We start from the raw sequence: 24,829 nt of genomic DNA on the forward strand, positions 1-24,829 counted from the left end.
GGCAAGCACTCAAGTCAGGCAAGATGTTACTGTCACATTTTCCCACCAAAAGGCACAACCCCCTCCCTGGGAGCCAGCAGCACCAGCAGAGTTTACCATGCTGCAGAAGAGCTGATTTCCTGGTAATCCAGTGGGGAACTATTTTCAGAGGAATCAGGGAAACAGAAAAGCATTCATTTAAGAGTTGAAGAATAACAAAAGGGAGGAATGTTGAAGTCAGTAGGGGAATGGGATTCCCAGACTGATCAATGTCCCCTCCTTCCTGGCTATGTTTCATGGTAGCAGAAGGGATCATTACCGTTAGTCTGAGCAGCAGGAAAATCTTCAGGGAAATGCAGGAAGAAGAGAACAGCACTGAACAACAGCTTTTGCCTGGCTAATGGAAAGGGAGGGTTGGTTATTAAGTCACATGCTACTTTTTTATCAGGCTGTGAGAAGGGAAGCTTAGGATATGCTAATCAAATAGAAACCAAGTAGTGTGACAGGTTCAGGAATTTGTCTGAGAAAAATCTGATATGTCTTTGGAGACTTGTGAAATATCATCAGTGCAAAGGATGTTGTCCTACACATAAAAAAACAAATGGTATGTGATAGGTTTTCCTATACAAACACCTTTGAACAATGAGCTTGACCTATCCAGAAGAACCTGGGTTTTTAGTTGGCCCAGTTAGCAAAAAAGTCATCTAAAAGGAAACCTTATTCAGATAGCCGTATAGTAATTTTAAAAAGTGGGCTGTAGCTTTATAAGAGCATGAAATCCTTACCAGCTCCTTTAGGGAGATATCAGTAGGAGAAACAGAACAACGAAGGTCAAGAGAGGATGAAAGAAGAAAATTATTTTGCACCCTGAGAGAATTCAGAAGACCATTAGCACACAAAACCATAATCCAGTTACAGCTTCATTCTAAAACATTTATAGAGTTTGTGTGTGGGAGTTTGACCTTGGTCGCTTTTCCCAGTATAGAAGGGGCTTGTACATCTACTTTGCTTCCATCAGGTCTGCTGAAGATTAGTTGTAACACTCTGCTGTGCCTGATGTTTAATGCTCCCCTATACAAGCAATGTTTTAGCTGCCCCTTAGCCACTAAGATCAAGTTCAAAATCCTCCTCAGCCTAGTCTGGCAGCTGAAGCTACCTAGGCTTCATCTGACAGACTGAGTATTGCCTTTAAAATTTGCTAACAAGGGTGACATAGGGGCATATTTTTCAGCATATCAGCCACCATTTAGAAATAATTCACTATCTGTATAGGGATATTAGGAAAAGATTCTTCTTATTCAGAAAAGTTGATTTCATTTCTCTAAACCACAACTATTAAAGCAGTGTGTTGTATGATTCTAGCACTCAATTTGTCGCCTGACAGAGAGAGGAGAAAATTATACCACACGAGAGCCTAGCAAATTAAAATAGGTGTGTCCTGAAAATTTTAGAGGGAACTAGTTTCTAAAATATTTACTAATTACATTAATTACATCCTCTTTCTGTACAGGAAGTATCAAGATGATTATATGGGGAGGGGAGGAGGAAGAAAAGGTGTTAAGCTAGCCCAGTAACAGACCATTGACTTCTTCCTTTTGCTCCTGTAAAACCTATGCTCCATACAGGTTAAAGATGCAAAATGGAAAAAAAAAATAGACCAAAGAAACTTAATTCCACATTCATGGACAAAGCACTCAGATGAAGTCTCCAAAATCATTGGAGCTCATGGAACCATCTATTTTCCATGGTATTGCCCTGGAAATGAGTCTAGTATTCCTGATGGTAATGCAGCTTACATGTTACCCAGCCCTGGCACCACCTTCTTCTGTGTAATATTAGGAGTATATTAAAAGCACTCATCCCTTTTCCACAACTCAGGATAGGAAATGAAACAGCAGTATACTGGCTGTTGTAATGCCATATAGTTCCATGCTCAACCAGTAGCTCAAACTTCTGATAGATGTGAAATACTCCTCAGTGGGACAGTGTGTCATGTAGTGACAACAAAAGATGAAAAATTTAGGGGTTTTCCCCTCCTCATTATGAAAGAAATTACTCCCTTCCTTTTTCTGTGTATGAGTGACTTATTAGAATTTCTCTGAAAAACTGAACTAAAGGGATTGCAGATGTTGAAAAAAAGACAAACAAAAATCAGTTTATCCAAGTTATAGGAGTTATGACATAATGTTTGGACTTCATTCCAGATTTTGGGAGTTTGAAACTGGGCTGCCTTTTTTGTTCTGCTGAAATTATTGTAGCAGATGAGGCAACACATCTCTAGACAGAAAGCAGAGGCTTTACCAAGGGCTGTAGCTTGTGTGTGCTTGAGTCAAAGGTTGTCCTCACAAGATAATTGATTGTTAATCTGTGACTGGATACATGCTTGGAATAACAATGACATCAGTCTGAAGAGCAGCAGTCCTTTGAATGGACATAGGCAATTTAATACTGGAAAAGAAAAGGCTGATGTTGAATTTTGCAGCACAATGACACCAAATTAGAATTCTAGCAGAAAAGGCTTATAGTTTGACCAGCTCTTCTGAATTGGGACACATTAGTTTTCAAGAGAAACCTAGCATGAAGGCACAAAGATTAGTCTAACACTAACATGAATTTATTTTTTTTCTTTAGGCTCCTAGTCTCATGTAAAGGGCAGATTTCAGGAAAGCAGAAGCGTTCAGAGCACTGATTGTTTCATAAATGCTCCTTGTGGAAGAGTAAAGGATGATGTAAGTCTACTCTATGCTGTTACATTTCTGATCTTGCCAGGAGGATATAATAACATAAGGCATCCTTGAACCACATCAGTGTTGCTGTGTCTTGTGGTTTCTTCCCAGATTCAGGTCAGGAAGATTTCTGACTGAAAGACACTGAACCTGGACAGTTCAGGGCTTTCCCCATCTCCTGGATTTGGTCTCGCAGATACTGAATTTCTAGCTGCTGCATTTCTATGATTTTCTCACTTTCCATCTCTGGATTCAACCTTAGGACAGCTGGGCTGGACGAAATTTCACCGGAGGGAGCTAGAAGATAAAACAGAGAGGACAAAGTACAGTAACAAAGGTCCAACTCATACAGTTCTTTGGCATGAACAAAGGAAAGCATCTTTCAGCGTTGAAGGAATAGATCTAAATAGTAAGAATCTGCAGGATTTAGCAGCTTCTACAATTAACAATAAAATGTACCAGGTACCACCAGGCAGACAAGTTAGAATGAAACACAGACAGTAATAGACTTGTTCACCAAGGACCAAAAGAACTTCTGCCATGAGTACTGATGATATGGAAAATATACAAGAACTATTCACCTGTGTCTTGAATTGCCTTTTTGTTCTTGTTTAATCTCAGTGCAGACTCGAGGTCGTGCACCTGCGCGTTGGCCACCCTCAGTTCTTGGCGCAAGTCATTAATTTCCTTAATCAGACTCACATTTTCCTGCAAAAACAACATGCTCTATAAGGAAAGGCACAGGTACTGTCTGGCTGAGCAATATGTATCTTCATATCTTTGAGAAAGACATTGGAAATTATAGAATCAGTATCACAAGCAGAAAGTGCCGGGAAATCAGGAGAGTACACAACATTTCAGGTAAGATCACAGTAGATGTGACTCAGAACATGACAGTATTCAAACCATGTTAGCTCAAAAAACTAATATTTGTTTTGCTTTTCTGACTGCAGCTGCACTCCAAGGTATCATCTTCCTTGCCAATTCCTAAGGGAAGCTTGGGGCCTTCCTAAATGGATCCAATTAATTCAGAATTAATGCTAAGAATTCCCATCTCTCCCTCGCATGTGTATTATTTTGCTTTTCATTTGTCACTGTGTATTTGTTCACTTGAATTCTCTTTATCTCCTTGGAATTAGTTACAGCCCTCTTCATTAGTTCTGACAGACATTAGTTTTCCACGCTCCTTCCAAATTATTAGGAAAACTGTAAAGCATGTGGAGACTTGAGGTACCTACTGTTAACATGCTGTTATAAGGAAAAGTTAGCAATGTATTCATCTTTTGTTCTTTTTTTTTTAGTCCATTTTCAGCCCATAAAATTTCAATCCTCTAATTTTTTAGTAGCCTACCATGAAGCATCTTCCTAAAGGAGCTGTGAAAGTGCCAGTAAATGTAATTTACCCATTGTTGCAACAGATTCAGATTTCAGCAAAACCAATATAAGTAAATACTATTTAAGAATGATAGCACTGCTGCACATGATTTAGAAACAGAAGCACTATTAACTAAATATTTATTTTCTGTATTCAAGAGAGTGAAGTGGAATTGTATATTTGCCTCTTACAAGGATAGTGAAATAACACAACAATAACTAGGGCAAATGTTAAACAGCTGCCATCCTACTTGAACCAAGAATAGCAACTATTTCAGCCACTTGTGTTTTTTAGAATTTTTGGAACACAGTGGCAATATTTAAAAAAGATAGATGGCAAAAAGGCATGTTTGGGGTACCTCACAATACCAGTCTCAAGCAGTAGGGAACTCACTAAAACAGCGGGAGATAAGAACAAGGATGAATGAAATTTTTCCATAAAAATAGTGTCTTCAAATCTTGTTTTCTGCTTTTGTTTTAATGATAATTTAGGTTGATAGAGGTTATTATGTTGCCACAAAAGATTGTGCAAAACATACAACTCAGTTCCTTTGAGTATCGTTAGAAAAGTGTTGGCACCACACAGCTGCAGGCTAGTCAGAAGTGAAGTACAAAGCTCACTGCACCTCTCAGTATGTGCCTGCCCTCAAGGAGTTCAAGTTGGCAGCAATAGCTCAGGGCATGTGTGTGGCAAGATTATCAAGACTTCACACTAACACAAGTAGAGCAGCTGTGCTTTAGTTTCTCCTCAGCTGAAAATCACTCACTGGAGGAAGAGTGTGGGATTCATTAAGATCTGACCTTGCTGGCCAAGAAGAGCTGCTCTTGCAGTGCTTATGTTGGACTGTAAATGCAGCAGAAGTTGGTGTGCTCAGGCAGCTCTGGAACTGTAATATTTTGTTGAGTCTGACTTGTCTAATGCAAGCTTTTAAATACAGATGAAATTTGACTCCATGCATTTATTCCAGAGCTTGATCCTGAAAGAGCACATGAAGAGGGTAACTTCCAATAATCAGTCAAGGTAGTTTTCTTTTGACCAGCTTTCAGGGCTGGGTCATGGCACTTGCCTTTAGGTATACTTTAGTTATGAGCACCTTCATATGTTCAGTCCAAGTGATTACCTGCTGCTGTCAAATGAAGATCTTGCTTTTGGTCTATCAGAAAATATAATACAGAGTGTCTTGATGAAGCAATCTGGGTTGTGTAGAAATGTCTTGTTTGGTTTGCTTGATGCTAAAAGACTACTGGTTGACACTGATAATATTTTCCTGAAGAGGCCTTTTCTCCAGAGAGATTAGCCTTTAATTCAATATTTACACTCTGACAGAATGCTTGCACTGCAATGCAACGTCACAGAATGGATATATAAAACAAATGTTCATGGGAAAACTCATTGTCATGGGAGGTTGTGGCAAAGAACCAATTGTTTCAGAAAAGGGACCGATCAAATGCATGGATAATGAGGCCATCAGGTACAATGACACGTCATATGGATGCAACCTACAGTGTAGGAAGTCCCTACAGTGCTGACTGTCAGAGACAGGTAGGACATATAGAAAATTTCATCCTACATGGGCTTCAGTTTAAGCAGCATTACTTCAAGGTTATTCAATAGCTCTGGTTTTTTGTATCCAAAGAAGCCATTACAAATACAGAAGGCTGGAGGAAAAACTAATAGCTGAATAACAGGCAACTTGTCAACTGGTAAGAATAACTAAAATTATCTTGACAGTTCTAATCATCTGTTGCAGCAGTCACTAGTGGAGTGTACCTATGAATAATCTCTCAAAGAGGAGGGCATAGCTCTGAAAGTGTAACTGCAACTGAGGAATAATAGAAATACAGACCTAGAAGACTGTCAAGATGTCATTTGCTTTTTCAAAGTAAATCCTCACAGAAGTTTGTCTAAACTAGTCTTAAAAGCCCCTGTGAAAGACTGGAAGGCCATGATAATTCCTGCTGGTTATAAAATCTCATTAATCTACTGGACTTCAGAGAACTGCTTTTTCTTTGAAGGGAACCAGGCTGGTTAGAATCTTTGATATCTTCATCTTCCAGATGTTTTATTAATTTGGTTTTAATCATCATTTCATTTTAGGCTTACTGATCCAAGACATCAAGTATTATCATTAGGAACACCATCTGTCACCCTATTCCAGTAAGGAAATTCTTCAGGTTATTTTCTGAACCCATCTCCTTTTGTGCCAAAGGAAACATCTATCTCACAGAAAGAGTAAAAAAAAAAAATTAAAATAGCATCAGGGAAGAAGATTGCTGCTGTCTAGCCCTGAAGAAGCAAATTATGAATAAATGGCAAACAACAGATGACAGGAGGGGATGAGATTTAATGATCCTGAAGAAGCATAATAAAGTAACAATGTAGAAAGGGCTACTGAGAGGAAAAGGAAATGCTGACTGAGCAGAAGGAGAGCATGTTAAGAGACTTGAAAAGCTGTCCTCCTAGGATGTCTGGTGTGGAGCTCTAGGTCCTCCCACTCCAGATAAAAACAAATTGGATCTTTGACCCCAGCAGTCACGAGTTTACTTTGCCTTGTAAGAAACAAGGATTCTGAGCAGGAGATCTAAGTACAAATAGACACATTCCCCGTGTATTTCTGAACTTCCTTGAAAATTTTGGATGTGAAAAGCAGAAAGTTCTTCTCAATTCACACCAGTAGAGATGAGACTATGTGGACAAAAAAGGGTTTATTTTCCTTTTCTTCCTCCATAATTACTTCCTAAACATTACTACATAGCAGATACAGCTTGACACCCAAGCAATGGCAAATTGACTATGATGGCAATTATAAATACTGTTTGAAATAAAAAATAGGTACTTTAATTTCCCTTAAAACATCCATGCAACAGAAGTTCCCTATCTCCTTTTAGGGAGTGGGAGATAAACAAAAGCCATTTCTGGCTTCCAAAATCTTGCTCTTTTTGTTCAGAAAAGTTAATGGAAACACTTGAAAAATGTAGGAATTTCTAGTGAGAAAATCAACCAAAACTATTTCAAAGTCCTAAGAAACCATAACAGAAAGGTTAATAAAGTCTCTTTTGTGCAGTCATTTCCTTTGTTCCCACTCCACATCACAAGGAAAAGGCTTCTTACCTGCATGATGCGCATGTAAGCAGTGTGGTGCATTTCCTTATCCTTCATCACCTTCTTCCTCAAAACTGCCAAATTCCTCTCATTGTACTCTTGCTGTTTCTTGTACTGCTGCTGCAAATCTGCATCTTCTGCTTGAGCCTCCACCTGAGAGGGCACAGCATGTTGCCTCAGTAATGACACTACTAGACAAAGTCATAGCCAAGGAGAAGGCAAAGGTACTGACTCACCACGTCTGGTTGATGCACATACTTGGCATAGAGTTCACGGATACCATCTTTCATTTTTTTGGAATCATTAATGAATCTCACACAATTATGAAGATCTGACTTAAATCTTTTGATGAGGGTTTCCATATTTTGCCTCTGCAAGAATGATGTAGTCACATTCTTATTTGGTTCATCAGAACACTCCATTGTGCAATTTTCTAGAAAGTCTAGTGAAACTTGTGAAAACTCTCATATACTTTCTTCCACTTCATTTAAAAAAAATTAATTAACAACTCACTGGGAATGTAAGCATTATTTGTTGAACAGCAGTCAGAGATTTTAGGAATAATAATAATAACCAAGATACTTTTATTAGTGACAACCTGCAAAGATGACAACTGGAAAACAGTGGCTCATTATGCTATTGCTCACTGTCCTTTCCCAAACACAGAATCACAGAATATGCTGAGTTGGGAGAGACCCACCAGGATCATTGAGTCCAACTCAGCCCTGCACAGGACATCCCCAGGAGCCACATCATGTACCTGAGAGCATTGTCCAAATGCTGCCCTACCTTCTTATTTAGAAACAACACACCAACAGTTAAGGAGAGAAGGCAAGGGACAAAACACATCAGACACATGCACAGCTTGCTGATTTCACATCAAGACTGCCTTCTCATTCTCTCTTGGTTCCTGCTAGGCCTCCCTACCTGCTTCCTCACTCATGCACTGCTTGCTAAGCTCCTCCACCTTCCCCTGCAGTCCCTTTTGTCCCTCAGGTCTGATATGCTGTCAAACAAGGGGCCCTTGACTCCTCCATTACTGGGACCTTCCTTTCTGTCATCCTACTAGTGCCTAGGTGATATCCTACATGCTGTTCCTGTTTAGGCCAAGTGTCCCCAGATTTCAGGCTTGGGCAGGAACAAGTAGTTCAGCATTCACCTCACTGTTTTCTTAAACTCAGGACAATAAATGTTGACTCATAAATAACTGGATTTTTTAAAAATATGAATGCTCTAAGCTAGTTGCAGGCTTGGAAGTCTTGTGTCTTTGTCCCCACTGACCAGAGACTCCCCTGGTCCTTGGACACAGCACCCCTGAAGGAACTGTTTGCTCAGTCTGTTTTCACCAGTGTTCTGCCCCACCAATGTCATTCTGTGGGACCTGCACGGTGGGGGTTCCCCATACCTTTTCCATCTCTCTGTGCACCTCACCAGCAGTTGCCTTCTGTTTCTGCTGCAGTTGTGTGATGTTCAGCTTCAGCTCCACGCTCTCCTTGCGGAATTGTTCCAGCTCCGCCTCCATCTGAAAGGAAGCGGGAGGAGGAAATCAGGGCTAAAAGGAGGCGTGAAAAAATAACACATAACAGGAAAACCAGAGGCTGGAAATACAGACTTGAGGGAATAGGTCCCCCTTCAGGATGAATGACACCATGAGAAACGTCAATTTTGTAACAACACTGCCCTCTGTCAGAATATACAGAAACCACACAAATGAACGTGTAACTCCCGGTAGAGTCACATTAATTTAAATTAGGCGATACCCCTTAAACTCCCTGAGCTGAACGGGAGCTCTACCATTCCATCTGAATAAAAAATGGATGAGGGGAGAATGGACAGTCAATACTGGAATGAGTAAGGGCAACAATAACTAGACCCTGATGCTGAAAAGAAACAAATGGATTGAAAACTGTAGGTACATATGCAGAACACACAGGAAAAAACAGTAAGGGTACTACAGCATTTACTTACAGCACAAGATGGTGACAAGAAAATACAACAGGGATTTAATCTTGCTAGGCTGAAGTACAAACAAATTGTTGATTAGTTTGCATTTTATTTAAAAGACTATGTCACCATAGTCCTAGTTTGGCTGAGCTAAGGATACATCTATGCAGAGATCATAGAAAGCTTCTATCATAAATAAGTTCCTCAATGAATTTGAGGCATGGTAAATATGAATACATTCAAATTTCCCATGTATAAACTGATGAATTTAATTTGTCGATGTACCTAACCCCTAGCAGAGTCATGTTTCCATAAATCTGCAACATTTCTGAGAGAAGAAATTTAGTCTCTTCTGCCAGATCAGTAAAAGCAGTGTCTTGCAAATGCTATAGGGCACATGGAGGGCAACCACATAAGGATAAGATATATTTTTAAGCAAAATCTAGAATTACATACAGGAACTTAAATAACTATGTGGATCACTGGTAATGTGATAGAAAATTAATTAGCTATCATCTACAGATATTTTTATTAGCTGCACAGATATTGAATCAGTGGTATGTATCCTTGAAAGAAGTCAAAGAACAACCAGGGTGGAATCTTTCCTGGACTTGTTGGGTTGGTCATGTTTGTATTTAGACAATGGGCTTAGTAGCAAAGGCCAAAGGAGAGAGTTACTCACCTCACCGATGTGTTTCTTCATTGTCTCAATATCATTTTCACGTGACTCTATTTGCTTCTTAAACTCCTCTATTTTGTAACTCAGTACAAACTTGAAATTTTGTAGTTCCTGATTTTTCATTTTTAGATCATATACATACTTCTCCTGGAAGAAAAGGGTACAGAGATCTGAATCAGACCCATCACTCTCACACAGATCCCTAGGACAAGACACAAATATGGAAGAGACAAAACCAGCAGTCACAGATCTTGTGGAAGATTGAACTCCAGTTGCAAATCTACTGGTTATATGGGAAGGGGCAAATAATGCTGAGCCATCAACAGATCCCAGAACAGGGGATGAGAAAGTCAACATCCTGAACCTGAGCTCCCCAAGAAAAGTTTAGAATGCCAACTAAAAACCAAAATCCCAAACTGGAGATCACAAATTCCTTAAGTTGAAACTGACTTTTCAGTCATGTGATATTATCACAACAAATACTATTAAAATAAATATCTCTAATTAAGGGAGGTGATTTTGACCTCATCCAATTGTCCATTTTCTCACCTTCTCTAGGATAGTTTCAGTTCTCTCTTTAACATCTGTCTTTAGTGCTGAGATATCCTTTTCCAGTGATTTAATGATGTCTTGCAGCTTCTGCTGTTCCAGTCTCATTTCCTCAATATCCCTGTTTCGGTCCTTGAGCTCTTTCTGTAGGCTGTTCAACTAGAGAGGCAAACTAGTAAGAACTTACCAGTGTCCAGAAGCTGTGCACAGCTTGGTCCTCCTATTCTGTAGGATACCTTGTAGACAGTGTGGGATAAAGGATATCAAATTAAGATATGATGAAGGAGCAGCACATCAGTTAAATGCCTCTAACTCAAAAGGGGTTGAGTATCCATTTTTGCTTTTTCTGGATATTCTGACAAGAATACCTGCTGCACTAGAAGGAAGGAAGGAAGGAAATTGCATCCAGCAGCAAGAAGGGTATGGATATTATACCTAAGCATCAGCTGCAGCTAACACTCTATCCATGGAATATTCTCATAAGGTGAAGGCAGTACATCTCTAAAGATGGAAGATTGGAAGGGTGCCCAGTTCGTAGATCTTGGGTACCCCAAAATCCCTGCCTCAGTACTAAGATCTGCAAAACCAAGAGAGTTGGAACCAATGAATAGCACTGGACAAACTGTAAGGACACATGAAGAAAACCCTGAGGTCTAAAAGACAAAGAAACTAAAAAGACAGTGCCATGATGGTAGAGGGTATGAAAAGAACCTCTCTATCTTCAGATAGACACTGGAAAAAAGGAAAAAGAAAAAATGTCTCTCTAATGTCCTTAGGCAAATGTAATACCCAGACGATAAAAGAGGTAAACTATTTTATGTCTCCTTAAAAATTCCAGTTAAGCAAATAAAAAATGATGATGCAAACAAAACACAGGGATTATTGCATCAAATGAAGCAGTACAAGTATTTTAATAATAAAGCAAAGTATTCAATGATAGAAAAATTAAGAGTTCATTTCTTTCCTGTCAAAGGATGAACAATATTATTTATAGTTCAAAACTATGCAGATCAGAGAAAGTGTACTAATAAAAACATACCTCCTTTATCATCTATCTCTAATCATTATCAGCAATACAATCAGCAGACACCTTCATCTTCTGCCCAAATACTCTAAACATTCAAACTAACCTAAGAATGGGCTACTGCTCTCATATGAAATGCCACATTTTTACAGACTAGATAAATGGACTAAACTGACATGCCATTAATCACATTCAATCCTCAGTTCTAGGTCTTCTTGTGCAGGTCTGATACTAGCACAGAATAAAAGATACCCTTTTATTCATGACTCCTAGTTCTCCTTTCAGTTGGATGTTGGACTCCTTTTCCTCCAAGAGCTGTTTCTCATACTTGTCTTTGAGTTCTAAGATTTCTTTGTCTCCCTCTTCATAAATCTGTTTCTCCATTTTTTCATGTGCTTCAATCTGCTTCCTCATATTCTCCTTTGCCTGCAGTTAAGGAAAACAAACATTAGAGAAGGCAAGTGTAAGAGACCAATAAAGGAGAGAAATAAAAGTTTATTTGTGACTCTGTTTCTCCAGGGAGAATCTATGTTTAGTGGAATATTCAGTTGCAACAATATCATCTAAGATAACTTTTTAGTGGATTAAACAACTTTAGAAACTGATAACATACACATTGAGGGGTTTTTTGTTTTGGTTTGGTTTTTTTTTAAATTTAATAATTCTTAAGACTTGAAAGCTTCAAGTTAGGAATCTGGCCCAAATACTAACATCAGCAAATTTATTCTGCAAGAAATCACAAACCAGTATCACTTAGGATCTTTTAAAATTACTGTTTCTGATGCAATTAAATTTGCTGTTTCTTCCTGTGTGTGGCTGTGTGCAAATCAAGTTTCCTACCTCTGCCAGCTGAACAGATTTATGTTTAAGTTTTTTCTCATAAAGTTCTTTTAGCTCTGCCACAGCCTTGGTTTTGCTTTCCTCCAAATTATGCAATTGTTTCTCGTATTCCTCTTCCATCTTCTGGGATTTCACCTGAAGCTCCTGGTATTTCTCATTTTCCGTGGAGAGTTTCTGACTACTATCAGATTCTGTTAACAGGAAACATATGGAATGGATAAAACTAATAGAAAAGAAGAGTGAATCCTATCCTACTGCAGCTATCATTGCCTTATTATTTACAGTCTTTTTGGCAGCTGGTTGCAATAAATTACAAGTAGAAGTATTTAATCACTTTCTTCACCAGATATACAGGGGCTTGAGACTCTGTAGCCATGCAAAATTGACAACTAATTTAAGAATTTCCTTGGGATGACAACCATGGCCGAGCTGAATGAGCTCAACTGCTACTAAGTATGAGTAGGCAATGTAGTCATTTATGGGGGGACCCCTAGGTACTAATTTGCAGTATTTTTATCTTGATTACAAATCTGGAGTCCAGGTATTTCAGGCTGTGTGCACATCCTTGCTGAATTGAATGACTGCACTGTTCTTGCACAGTGAGCTGTGCATAAAATAAATGAAGAAATTACTAATCTCAAGTACCAAACCTCTAAGACACAGGGTCCATGTGTGTGTTCTTATCATAAGCATATGTATGGTGCAGTTTAGACACTCATTTGGTTTGCACCAAATACCTACATGACATCCATCCATTTTTCTTTACACCTCTGCTCTAGTAATCCCTCCCTGTCACTTGCTATCAACACAGCATTTCCCCCAGTTTCTAGTTACAAACATTTGTTAAAGTCTAACCTAGCTGTTGCACCTCCTTGGCCTGTTTATCCATCAACTCAGACAGCTGAATCTCGTGCTGTAACCTCTGTTTTTCTTTCTCTCCCTGTAAAATCTGGGATAAAATATGAGAAAAATACATTTTAATTTGAAACTAGACAAAGCAATGTCCAAATTGTTTGCGCTCTTGCCCTGGTGAGGAAGACATAGAAAACAGAAATATGTTTGAAATCTCTCACCAAAACTGAGATGCCACGTGTCACTGAAACAAGTTTTCCCACTTACTAGTTTGTTTTGACAAGTTAAACTAAGGAGAGCTAAGGAAAAGCAGCGAACAGTGTTCATATAATACAAGGTACTGATCCTAATCTAAAAAGAAAAGTTTGTGAGCTACAAAAGCCTCCACTCCTTTATGTGGGCTTGCCTGAGGAGAATTCGCAGTTCCATAAATTATTGTCCAGATATTAAAGTTCAAGCTGCCTCCTGTCTCACTTGAAGCAACTTTGAGGTCCTAAAATGCTGACATTTGCATACTATGACATAAACCTAAGCAAGAGTGAATTTTAAATGCCATTTGCTTGAAATGTCAGCCTGCCACTGTAAATTACTTAATCTTCTAAAAAAGCACAAAGAACTGGAGCAAGAAAACAGCTGAGAAATTTCCCAGAAATGCTAGGAATTGTACCACTTTCACCTTCTTCTCCCAAAAACTGCATGGGTCTTGCATAAGCAGAAATATTCCATTTGTCTGATGGATACAACTAGAAAGGTTAGCCCTTTCAGTCTAAAGCTGTCATTCAGTTTAATCTTAACGTGTACTGATACTTGGACAGGAAGTACAACTTGCCTGTCTAGAGAATTATATTCACCTTCCAAGGCATTTGTTTGCAAACCTATAATCAACAAGTCTAGAGAATTTTCAGTGTAGTTGAGATTATTATAAATACATAGCCAAACACTACTTATCAAAAGACCTGAAAGACTGCAGAAAAAAACCCCAGCAGAGATAAAACAGAGGTAGAGGAATCCACAAGAATTTAAATGGCTTTCTTGTACAACGTTAGGTTCTACAAAAGAGAGGAAAAAGAAAAAGCCAAAGAATCAGAAAAAATATTTGAAGAAAACATTAAAATGAATAATTAAACCTCCTCAACAAATGAATATCAAAAACCTACTGGAACAACTGTAGGGCCAAAAGACAAGAGATATAAAAAGAGCACGTGAAAATTACAAACCTGTGAAATACTACAACTAATAACTCACTTGGCAAGCTTTCATACTGAACTCCTTTATGTGGAGTCAAACAGAAATACTGCTTGAAGGCACTATGCACAACTCGACAGAATAAGCAGTAACAAATCATCAGAGCAGGACAATATTCACCCAAAAGCTCAAAAAGAAATGAGGTCGACAGGATTGAATCATGTGACATATAATCCCTTATTTTGAGTTGTTTTACTGCCAGAGAAATTATTACTGGATCCCTTACTTTGTACATCTAAAAGAAGTCCAGAAATAGAACAATTTACAGGTCAGAAATCCAGTGTGTGTGCACCAGTCAGATGGACAGAATAGCATTATCAGACACAGATAAATAAGACACTGGGAAGAATTATCATAGCCTTTGCTTTTCAGGGGAGCCCTGCTTCATGACCACAAAGAAATCAATAAACACACAAACAGAAGACATGCAGGGAATATATTTTAGTTTTATTTTCAAAAAATGTACAAGGTACCTCAGCAGATGTTCTTAAAAATCTAAGCAGACAGGACATAAAGAAGGCAGCATTAAAGAAAACAATTATTAGATCCTGCAACAGCTGCAGCCTTATATGGAAAGGAGTTTTTAAGGCACAGTGCCATTTCTACAACTGATCCTCAGGCTCAGGCAGTATTTATTGTGCTGGTTTTATGTGAAAATACCTACACATAAACCTAGGAGAACTCTTGCATCCCCTTGTACCTATAAGATACTTAAAGATAGTTTCATGCTTTATAAATATCAAGAACATCTTAAACTGGAAAGGAATGATTTCAGATGCTGTATGGCATTTCTACATATGTAATGCAAGCTTGAATTCAACTCTTCAGTGAAAGATTTCTTAGAATTTGGTTCTGCAACATGAATCATACCTGGTGTTTAGTTTTTAGGGAGTCTATTTCCTGAGCAAAATTCTCTTCCAATGCTTTTATTTTTCCTTCATAGTACATGTCCTTGAGACGTAGCTCGTACTCACTTTCTGTCTGTAGATCTCTCACACAAATCTGCAGGTCTAGTATTGCCCGAGTCTGTTGGACAGGGATGAGAAAGCAGTTTTAAGAGAGAGAATATTTGCTGTGAGCAGCAGCTTGTTAAGGATGTTTTATTTACATGCACATATTTATGAACAACAGCCTTTCCAGAGAATCTTCAGACAGATTTTCAAGAAGTCCTAGAACTAAAATTCCTTTTCTGTCTTAGAAGATAGTTTATAGAAATGCATCTTCTGACTTCTCTGCTCCATTAGAAGTGTTTTCAAGAGATTGGGGAAAGTATTAGAGAAAAATCTAATACACACTTGCTGTTTGTACAATGCTGTTTGCATATTGACAAGCCACTGCAGCAACTTGCTGCAACCTCTTTGACCAAAGCCATAAAAGACTGGCTGGTAACAAGCATTATGCAAGCGCAATTCACAGAAATCCTATGGTTTATGTTCACAAGTTGCTCCTCCTACCTTCTCATCTATATCTGATCTCATGATCAACACTTCTTCAGCATACTCAGGTTCTGGCTCTCCTTTCCCTCCCTCACCTTCTTTATCATACACTTTCCAGATAAATACACAGCCATCCTCTGAGGCAGTCAGTAGAAATTGGTCATCACTTGTTACTGTCATCTTAGAAGGAAGAGACAACAAATAATAGATGAGACATGGAAGAATGGAGATACAGTTTTATTTTACACCACATTTTTCTCCCCACCCACATACTCTTAATTTCTACCCTAGAAAGTCAACAGTGGAAATAACAACTCAGTCCCACTACCAACATTTTGATTATGTCTCCTACTCCTGTTCCACTCTGGTTGAAACAACAAAGGGAAGGGAAAGAATATGTGTAGATACTGGATCTGCTTCTGGTCTCAAAGCCATAGCAAGATTTTAAAAACCTGAAAAGACCTTCTAGACAATTATAGCACAGACAGGCCATTTATATGAAAACTCCAAAGGTCTCTAGTGTTTGTCTTTGAGAAGTTGTGTGAGCAACAGATGGCAAAATCTTTTCTTTTGAAACTACAACTAAGCAGCTCACCAACAACTATGTAGTAGTAACTGCTGCCACCTCCTCCAGACCTCCTGTGGCTGCCTGATCTGGCATAGAGTAACTGGAAGCTGATACAGCTTACAACTGAGGTGAAAGTAGAGTTACAGTAATTGAAGTTCATACTCTAATGTTGGACTGTTCGAGGATTAGTCAAGGTGCTGTAGTTGACAGTGGTACTTAAAATACCAAAATTATGACCAGTTTTAACAACACAGAACATGTGGCCTCCTGGAAAATGGGGACCTACCAAAGCACACTGAGGGAGCTGGCACAAGTGCTCATGGAGCCCTTTCAGTCATTTGGCAGCAGTACTGGCTCACTAGAGAAGTCTCAGCCCTCTGGAAACGGGTGAATGTGATGCTTCTCTACAAGAGAAAGTGGCACAGGAGCCATCCCTGGAGATATTTAAGAGATGTGTAGATGTGGTGCTTGAGGACATGGTTTGCTGTAGACTTGGCAGTGCTGGGTTAACAGTTGCACCTGATGACCTAAAAGTTCTTTTCCAACCTAAAAGATTCTATGACAAAATTACCTTCCTCTTTCCAGAAGGAGCTGTAGCAAAGTTCTCCATCCAATATGCCATGTTTTGTAATCTGGTGCAAGCCACTTTTTAGTCAAAAACTTATTCCCTGACATATCTAGAGACAGGACTCCTATGAATGCTGTGATATTCATTCTCCATGTGCAGACTCAGCCTTAATTTTAGCATATTATGCTATGGATTGAGAAGGAAAATCAGCCCTAAAGGATCTGTGTGCAGCTGGCATCACAGGGAAAAGAAAGAATTCTGTGCTACCTTTGTAACAGCACCTGCATGGGCCTGGTACTCGCTGAAATCCTTCTTCTTCAGAGTTAATGGGTACTTCATGGCTCGAATTGTCCCCAGGGAGGTCCCAACAAATATCAGGCGCCCGGAGCGAGAGACAGCGACAGTCGTGTAAACAACGTCATAGGCAGGCACTTCGTGCTGGATCTGCACATCAACCAACAGCACAAACCACAACACAAACCTCACATTACAGTAAGGATTTGATTACATACTGTATGAGCAATTCTTATACCTCTGCCTGCAGCACATAGTGCAGCTAAAAGAATCTATATGCCTATAGAAGTACACTTCTATATAGAAGTATAGCCTCAACTGTAATTAGTTCTAAGTTTTATAAATTAAAAAAAAAAGATTTAAAAGAAATATTTAGATATAAAATCTCTATATTTTATAGTTACCAGTATTAAAATTTCAAGCTAAGCTGATGTGTGATCTAAAAGATGTAATGGTTATCACATACAATTTACTACTTTTCTGGAAAAAAATGCACCTAGATGCAGTGGTAGATGTGATACACTTGTATTTCAGCAGAAGAGTTGATACAATATTGCCTAGTTAGTTTGTTAGTTGGATTAGAAGATTTCTATGTAAATGCAAGTAAAATTACAAAAATATAAAACTACAACAAAATCTCAGGTTTCATTATAAAAGTCATAAGAACACAACAGTGTCAGTAAATATCACAGCTTTCAAATCAGACCGATTCTTATTTACCAAATGGATGCTAAGGAAAGCAAAGCACCAGTACCCTCCCAGAGAATGCAGCAAAATCCAAAAGTGTTCGTTAGCTCACCGAAGACTCTGAAATTTCTTTGAGAGTTTGGTCAGATCCAACAGCAAAGATAATTTTGGCATCATAAGTCAGGGAAATGCTGCTGTAGATGCAGGTCTTGAGCACACACTCTGACTCCTTTTTACCTGACGACAAATTCCACTCATGCACAGCACCATGTGTGTCACAGGAGACAAATTTAGTGTCATCCGCACTCCATTTAATTGCATGTACCTGGCAAAAGCAAAACACAGCAAGGAGCTTGATGTGTAGATTACAGACATAGAGCATGGAGTCATTGTACTGCTAAAGCCACAACAACTTCAGAATCATACTTTAAAGTCTTACTGAAAAGCTTTTAGATGTTTCTCAACCAATTCTATTTTAGCATTAGAAAAAAACAAAAGCAGTAAGAACTACGCTATGAACACACTATCAGGAAAAAGTTCATTTCAATATGGAGTAGTAGATTTTATTTTTATAATATATTACTGGGATATTTTACTTTGTTCAGCCAGTTGCCAATCATTCACTTCCAATTTAAGGGCAGACTTTCCAGGTGTATCTAGTGCACTAACATTTTGCCTTCTGACCAATGAAAACTAAATTTTCTATTTCTAATTTTGGGGACATCTCAAGATCCAAAATCGTACTTTACCTCTTCAAAATGCATCTTATCAACTAGTTAATAGGTTAATAAGTTGTACTGCGTAAGATTTCTTTACTGACCTTCCCAGTATGTCCTTTCAGATTAGTAACATTCTCAAAGGTGATGCTGGAATAAATTTGAATCACATTTCCATTAACTATAGCAAAAAGATGGCCTCCGTTACTGAATGAGCACTACAAAAAGAACATAAACACCCATTACTGTAGATGGAATGGATAAAAACATTCATGCATTGAATTTCAATTACATCCTTTAATATCAAATTGTTGCACGAAAAGAAAACTCCATTACATAATGAGCCACATATAGTTTTCTTAATCAATGCTTTCTCCTGTAAGATTCAGTTCTGGAGTATTTCTGAGCAAATGATCCCTTCTGCTGCTTCCCAGGCCCACACTCACACATCAGCCTCTGGGCCTGTTCTCCAATAGTCAGAATCAATTTCTCTAAGCTTTGATATAGGACATCATATATAGTACTAGGGTGTATTGGAGAAATTATTATTTCCTGTCATGTTCTTCAGCACTCTGTTCCACATAACTTCCCAATTTCATTTTGCACCACTCCTTACCTCTCTACACTTTTTCACAGCAAACTCCTTGAAAACATGCATGTCCTCATACAGAAGACTTATAAATCGCAGTTTGTCAGAAAACCCAACCAAACAGAAAAGGCCAGTGGGATGAAGTGATACTGTGTGTGCTTCCTCCTGATATTCCTTACACAGCTCCAAAGTGCTGAAAGAGAAAACCATTGAGCAGTATGGAATAGGACAAACTCCCCACTGCACACTTGACAGGATATTATCTGGCCCAGCAAGGGTGCCTGCAGCTAAAATCTGACTCTGCCTTGTCCTTGAGGAAGTGTGTTGTTGTTCAGTTAAGTAATGATCACAGAGATGTTAAAGGAAACAAAAGCAAATTTGACTTTCTAGTTCCCAGTGAAGGTGTGGGAGGTGCAAGAGCAAATCCTTGTCTACTGTAATATAATGAAGAAGGTAAATGAATTGCTGATTGCAATCCTATACAAGCATCTCTTGAGATTTGTTTTTCCCTCCAGGGAACCTCAGGAGCTGGAGTCATTTTGCTTAAGATCTATGCCCAAGAAGCAGGATATGGGGCAACAGTATCTTAAGACAAAGATGAATGAAGGAGTTTTTTCCAAAACACTAGAAGTCTGACACAAAAATAGCTTAATAGAAAAGGCTTTGTATTCTTTTGGCACCAGTTTTAAAGGCACTGCATATTCACACTCCCAAATCATGTCAGTAATACCATTTACATCCCACACCACACAAGAATTTTACCAGAACAACACTCTCATTCATATGAGATTGCTGCTGTTGCCTCCTAAATACAATATACAAAAAAGCAAGAGGTAATAACAAATACAAACAACTCTTTACTTTTTCTTGTAATTCCAGATGCGGACAGATCTATCCAGGGAACACGTAGCAAGAATGGGTTTCCAAATACACATGTCCAGACCAGTGATTGAATTAGAATGCAATGGGAAATTCATATATGCAAAATAAGATATCTTCTCCTGAGAAGGAATGAGAACATGAAGAAATCACAAATATTTCATTGCAGGCAGTAAGGCAGATTAAAAAAAAATCTATCATGGGTCTTTGCACACAGTTGTAGAATAGATCTGAGGGTACCACTTAATCCTTTCGCTGTGCTGGTCTGCACATAACAATGCTAAAAGCCTAACATTGTTCGTTTTAAGTTCTTAATTAATAATCAAGAAAAGTGATGCAGGGCAGAGCAGTGAGAGCAGAACATAATTGTAGGTATATAAAAAAAGGCAAGGAGATAAATAAATAAAAATGGACCTGCAAGAATTCAGTTAATATCTTCTGGTCAGGCAGATACTTAAGAAAAAAGTCAGGTGCTGAGTGATAGAAAACTTCACTAGGATGTCTAGCTACCACATGCTGGAAGTGAAGCACCAATAAAAGTTAGGCTGCATGTGGAAACAGAGCCCCTAACTACAACCCCTCTTCCTGTAAAGATCTTTCCATATGCCTGTACACAGGTTAGGTACTCAGTTCCATAAAAGTCTGTTTCATGATAATGCATTTTTCATGTATTTTTGTATTATTTAATTCCTTCAGAGTAGGGAAGGTTTTTCATTATGTTTGTATTTCACAGAGAGGTTTCACTTCTAGCTAAGACTTCACCAGCTATCATTTTAGAGTAGAATGAGATTCCCATGCTGTTCCAGCTTTATCATTGCAATAGTTTCTGCATATTGCAGTGGAACATGAACCACAGAGTTACATCGAGGATACCTCAGTCAAAGCCTTAATGAAGTGGTTCAGCAGTAACAGGCACCCTTTAATGGTCTTAAGTGTTCTCTATCTTTCTGCTGAATAGCACCAGGTACCCACAGGGAGGGAGGCTTGAGCAAGGGGCTACAGAAATACTGCCCTCAGAGAAGCCCACTGAGCACTTCAGATCTTGAGCTTTAAGGGTTCATTTGAAGGATTTAATGTGAATGCATCACAGAAAACAACACTGACTACCCTGTATCATTACAGTACTGGACATGAAAGCTGTGCAATGTGACTGAACTGCACTTACCCTTATAGGTTTGGTGGACAACATAGTAAACTTGTAGAGCTGATTTTTATTTGTGCTAACGACCATCATTTCCTCAGAGGGGCTGAAGCATATACATGTAATGTCCTGTCTGCTTGACTTTTTTGGCTCGGTGCTGAACAGGTCCTCAGGCAGCTGCACAAGAAAGGCATCCTGTGGCTTGTGCCAGGTTTCCATGTTTTGGTAGTAGGCATGCACACACACAAACTTTTGTTGTAATGCTCCTCTAATAAGCACATACATAATATCAGCAAGACAACTTGGATATTTAATAGCACATTACTACTGCAAGGCACGGAACAGAGAACAAGAGAACAACCTAATGGTATTCCTAACGTTACAGCTTAAATAAATATTTCAGCAGTAATATTAAGTACTGCACTAACCAAGAATTAAAATGGTAGTAGAAAAATATCAAGAAAAAACCTAGCAAGTGTCAGAATGAGAACTGCCTAAAAATTGTGATTAGAATAACAGTTCTTTGTAATGTATCATTGAGGAAGATAAGTCTTATTACAGGATCTCATGCATAGGGAAGATCTGACCTTTTTGAATGAGAGTATGAAGCTTTGACCAGTTCATTAGAGGTAAATGTTCTTATCCAGAGATTTCAGTAGGTCAATGCATACAGTTTGCTATAGAACAGTTAGAAGGATTATTTATGAGTGCATAGGTCTCATGACAGCTCTAATAAATACCTGAGGGGAGAAAAGCTTCTCCTTCGAAAAAATACAAGCAGCCAAGTTCTTCAAAACTGATGTAAACTATCTCTTAATCCTAAAGGTCTCCACAAATAAAAATTTCTTAAAGGTTTCCTGAAGTTTAGCAGCCTCAAAGCACATTTTATATGTGGGAAGGAAACATACGGAACTACCATGCAGAAGGTCATCAGGCACTGCCTGTCACTGTGACCTTTGGCGACTCCTTTTGATATCACCAGGACAGTTAGCTAATCCTTACAATGCAGTTTAGCAGTGTGCTAAATATTAATAACTGAAATCAGAAACACAGTTCTCTAAACAGGGCTCTGCTGCCCTTTTGTAATTGCTTACAAAAGCTTTTTCCCTCCTTACCCAGACTTCTTGTTTCTCCTCATAGACCTCCTTTTCACAGGTCTTCTCAAACAGAAGAACAACTCCTGGGCTAGGTGAACATGCAAAGCCTTTGGAATATGCTGCAACTGCAGATATTTGAGGCAAAGAATGCTGTTGTAAACCATTATCTTCAAAGGCCACTCCACTAGAAACACCAGAAATGCAATTAGGAAATGCATAAAGACTTAAAAATAAAGAAACACAAATAAAAAAATGCTAAGCAGCAACTGACAACATAAACTAGACAGGAAGGAAGGAACTAATCTGCTTGCAAAAGCATGAAACTATTAATAATAACATTGAACAGATTTACCTCTCATATTCTTTTGTTGTATCTTCTTCTTGATTCCTGGGTGGTTTTCTGTACTCCAAACTCTTCTCCCAGTGCAGCTCTCCAGTTTCAAACAAGCTAAGTTTGCCTGTGTCAGTGCCACATATAACTTCCTCCTCAGACAGCCAGGCATGGCACAAGTAATTTTCTGGCTCTCCCCTTTGTAAATTCATCTGCTTTAAATATCCTTCACTGTACTTGAAAAGTTTAAAAAAGCCATTTCCAGTGATACAAACCTGGGTATTGTCTTGAGGATTAAAGCTCACCTATGGAACAAAAAGAGAAGAAGTATTTTGTCTGACTTATTTGTCACAAGTAAGCAAATGTTATACCTGCTCTGAAGACTTTCTGTACCAGATACAGGGAAACAAACAAGGGAAGAAGGTTCATAGAAACATACAGGAATACCAAAAAGAGTAAGAATTAGCCACCATAACTACACACAGCAGTTTTCCCCCTTTCAAAAGTGTGTCTATTAAAATTAAATTACAAAAGCAAGGCAAAAGTCCCTCTTTACTACAGATTAACATTTTTTTTCCAGTAGCAATCTTCCTGAAGAGTGGGACCATTTGTTCTCAAAAGGCCAGGAATAAGTTTGGTATTCCTGTGTTTCAAGCTAACAGTATGTACATGGATTCACATAATTAGGTGTTTATTTGTGAAAATGATGGAATAGCCATCTCAATATTCAACACAGATAGGAAGGGTAGGTCAAAATAATTTTTTATGCTTTATGGGACTTTACACAGCCAGAGTCTTTACACTCCCCTCTCTTTAGGAAGTGAGCTCATGAATTCAGTAGTTCAGCCAACCTCTGCTTGTCGCAGTACCCCAGAAAAAATGTCAGCTGGAGTTCAACCAACACATGGACTGAAAGTGTGAGACCTCCCTACATGAAAGAATCTAAAAAGGGGCGCCCAAACCTGGATGCAGAAATCATTTGTGTGCCATCAGCCTGTTCCTAGCCACTCTTCTCCTCTGCTCTGAACACAAAAAACTGCAGGAAGGAAAACGTGCACTGAGAGCTTCCAAGAAGCGTGTTACAACTACTGAGCAAAAGTTTGCTTTTGCAGGGACACAAGGGACACATTGCACACTCACCAGCCTGTTATACTGGCCCTGCAACATAGATCTCATGTGATGTAAGAGAATCTCATGTGATACAACAGATACAGACATGAGAATGTCTATTATGGGTCAGTGCAAAACTTTATTTACCCTAGTGTCCTGTTGCTGAGGGAGGCCAACAGCAGATGTCAAGAAAGGTCAGAGAAACTGTATGAAATCTACAGTGTGGAGCCCTCTCCTCCTCTTGCCATGGAGAAAAACGGGAGCCGTGGCCACGGGAAAACGCACTGTGCACACGTCCTGAGGGATGAACATATGTCCAACCTCACAGCTCCTACTTGTTGAACTAAAGTTTGATCGTTTTATCCAAAGTTTTGAAAAGCGGAGTATGCTCCCGAAGAACTAGTGGGCTGCGAACGGGAGTGTTAATAACGAGCGGCGGAGGCGCTGGCACAGCTCGGGCGCGGCAGCTTTGGAAGCAGGCGGAGCGGGAGCCCTTACCTGGCAGGGGCCGTCGCCCGCAGCCTGGACGCGGACGGCCGCCGCCAGCTGCTGCTTCTCCCAGAGCCAGCAGGTGAGGTGCCCCTCGGGGGGGGCCGTGGCGGCCGCCAGGAACCGGCTGTCGGGGGAGAAGGCGAGCGACACCGTCTGCCGCGCAGGCAGCTCCTCGGCGGCCAGCACCTTGCTGCGCCGCGCCCGCTCCGCCGTCAGCTCATAGACCGCCAGCACCGGCCGCTCCCCCGCCGCCTCCGACACCGCCAGGAATCGCCGGTCGGGGCTGACGGCCAGCGCCTGCACGCCCCGGCTCTTCTCCGTGCCTGCGGGGAGCAGAGCGGTCAGGGCGGGCCGGAGTCGGGACCGGCACCGGGGTTAGGGTCGGGAGCGGGGTCGGTGCCACCTGGGATGAAGTTGTGCCACTTGTGCTCGAGGTGCAGCCGCAGGCAGCCCGCCCCCGCGGCGTGCAGCACCACCTGCTCCTCCAGGAAGCAGACGCCGCCGGCCACCCGCGGCCGGCAGCCGAACACGGCCACGGGCAGCACGGCCGCCGCCGCCATGCTGCCGCTGCCGCTGTCGCCGTGGTGACCGCGGCCCCGGCGGCCC

At 39.8% G+C, this 24,829-nt stretch overlaps 1 protein-coding gene across 1 annotated transcript; it reads right to left on the minus strand.

The window, feature by feature from the left end:
• Positions 1 to 1,323: 1,323 nt before the first annotated feature.
• CFAP57 (cilia and flagella associated protein 57) lies at positions 1,324 to 24,783 on the minus strand. Its single transcript, XM_030226594.2, has 22 exons — positions 24,627 to 24,783; positions 24,230 to 24,546; positions 22,643 to 22,926; positions 22,309 to 22,474; positions 21,218 to 21,370; positions 20,035 to 20,174; positions 19,201 to 19,366; positions 18,689 to 18,802; positions 17,981 to 18,193; positions 17,155 to 17,331; positions 15,770 to 15,931; positions 15,186 to 15,341; positions 13,074 to 13,167; positions 12,219 to 12,409; positions 11,631 to 11,804; positions 10,355 to 10,513; positions 9,809 to 9,952; positions 8,588 to 8,704; positions 7,419 to 7,553; positions 7,192 to 7,335; positions 3,287 to 3,413; positions 1,324 to 3,002 (listed from the first exon to the last, which is right to left on the minus strand). Exons 1-22 carry the CDS (start codon positions 24,781 to 24,783, stop codon positions 2,824 to 2,826), a joined length of 3,669 nt encoding a protein of 1,222 aa, XP_030082454.1. The 3' UTR covers positions 1,324 to 2,823.
• Between the last annotated feature and the right edge of the window lie 46 nt (positions 24,784 to 24,829).

This window comes from Serinus canaria, chromosome 8, assembly GCF_022539315.1.
Source record: "Serinus canaria isolate serCan28SL12 chromosome 8, serCan2020, whole genome shotgun sequence".
Taxonomy (NCBI): Eukaryota; Metazoa; Chordata; class Aves; order Passeriformes; family Fringillidae; genus Serinus; species Serinus canaria.

Bases quoted from the DNA above. Each gene is read 5' to 3' on its own strand.
- CFAP57 (XM_030226594.2), bottom strand. From the start codon at position 24,783: ATGGCGGCGGCGGCCGTGCTGCCCGTGGCCGTGTTCGGCTGCCGGCCG. The intron at 17,332-17,980 runs GTGAGCTAACGA...GTTGATGTGCAG, and splicing joins AAGAAATTTCAGAGTCTTCG to ATCCAGCACGAAGTGCCTGC. The intron at 15,932-17,154 runs GTAGCACAGAAT...CTTCCTTCTAAG, and splicing joins ATGCAGGTGCTGTTACAAAG to ATGACAGTAACAAGTGATGA.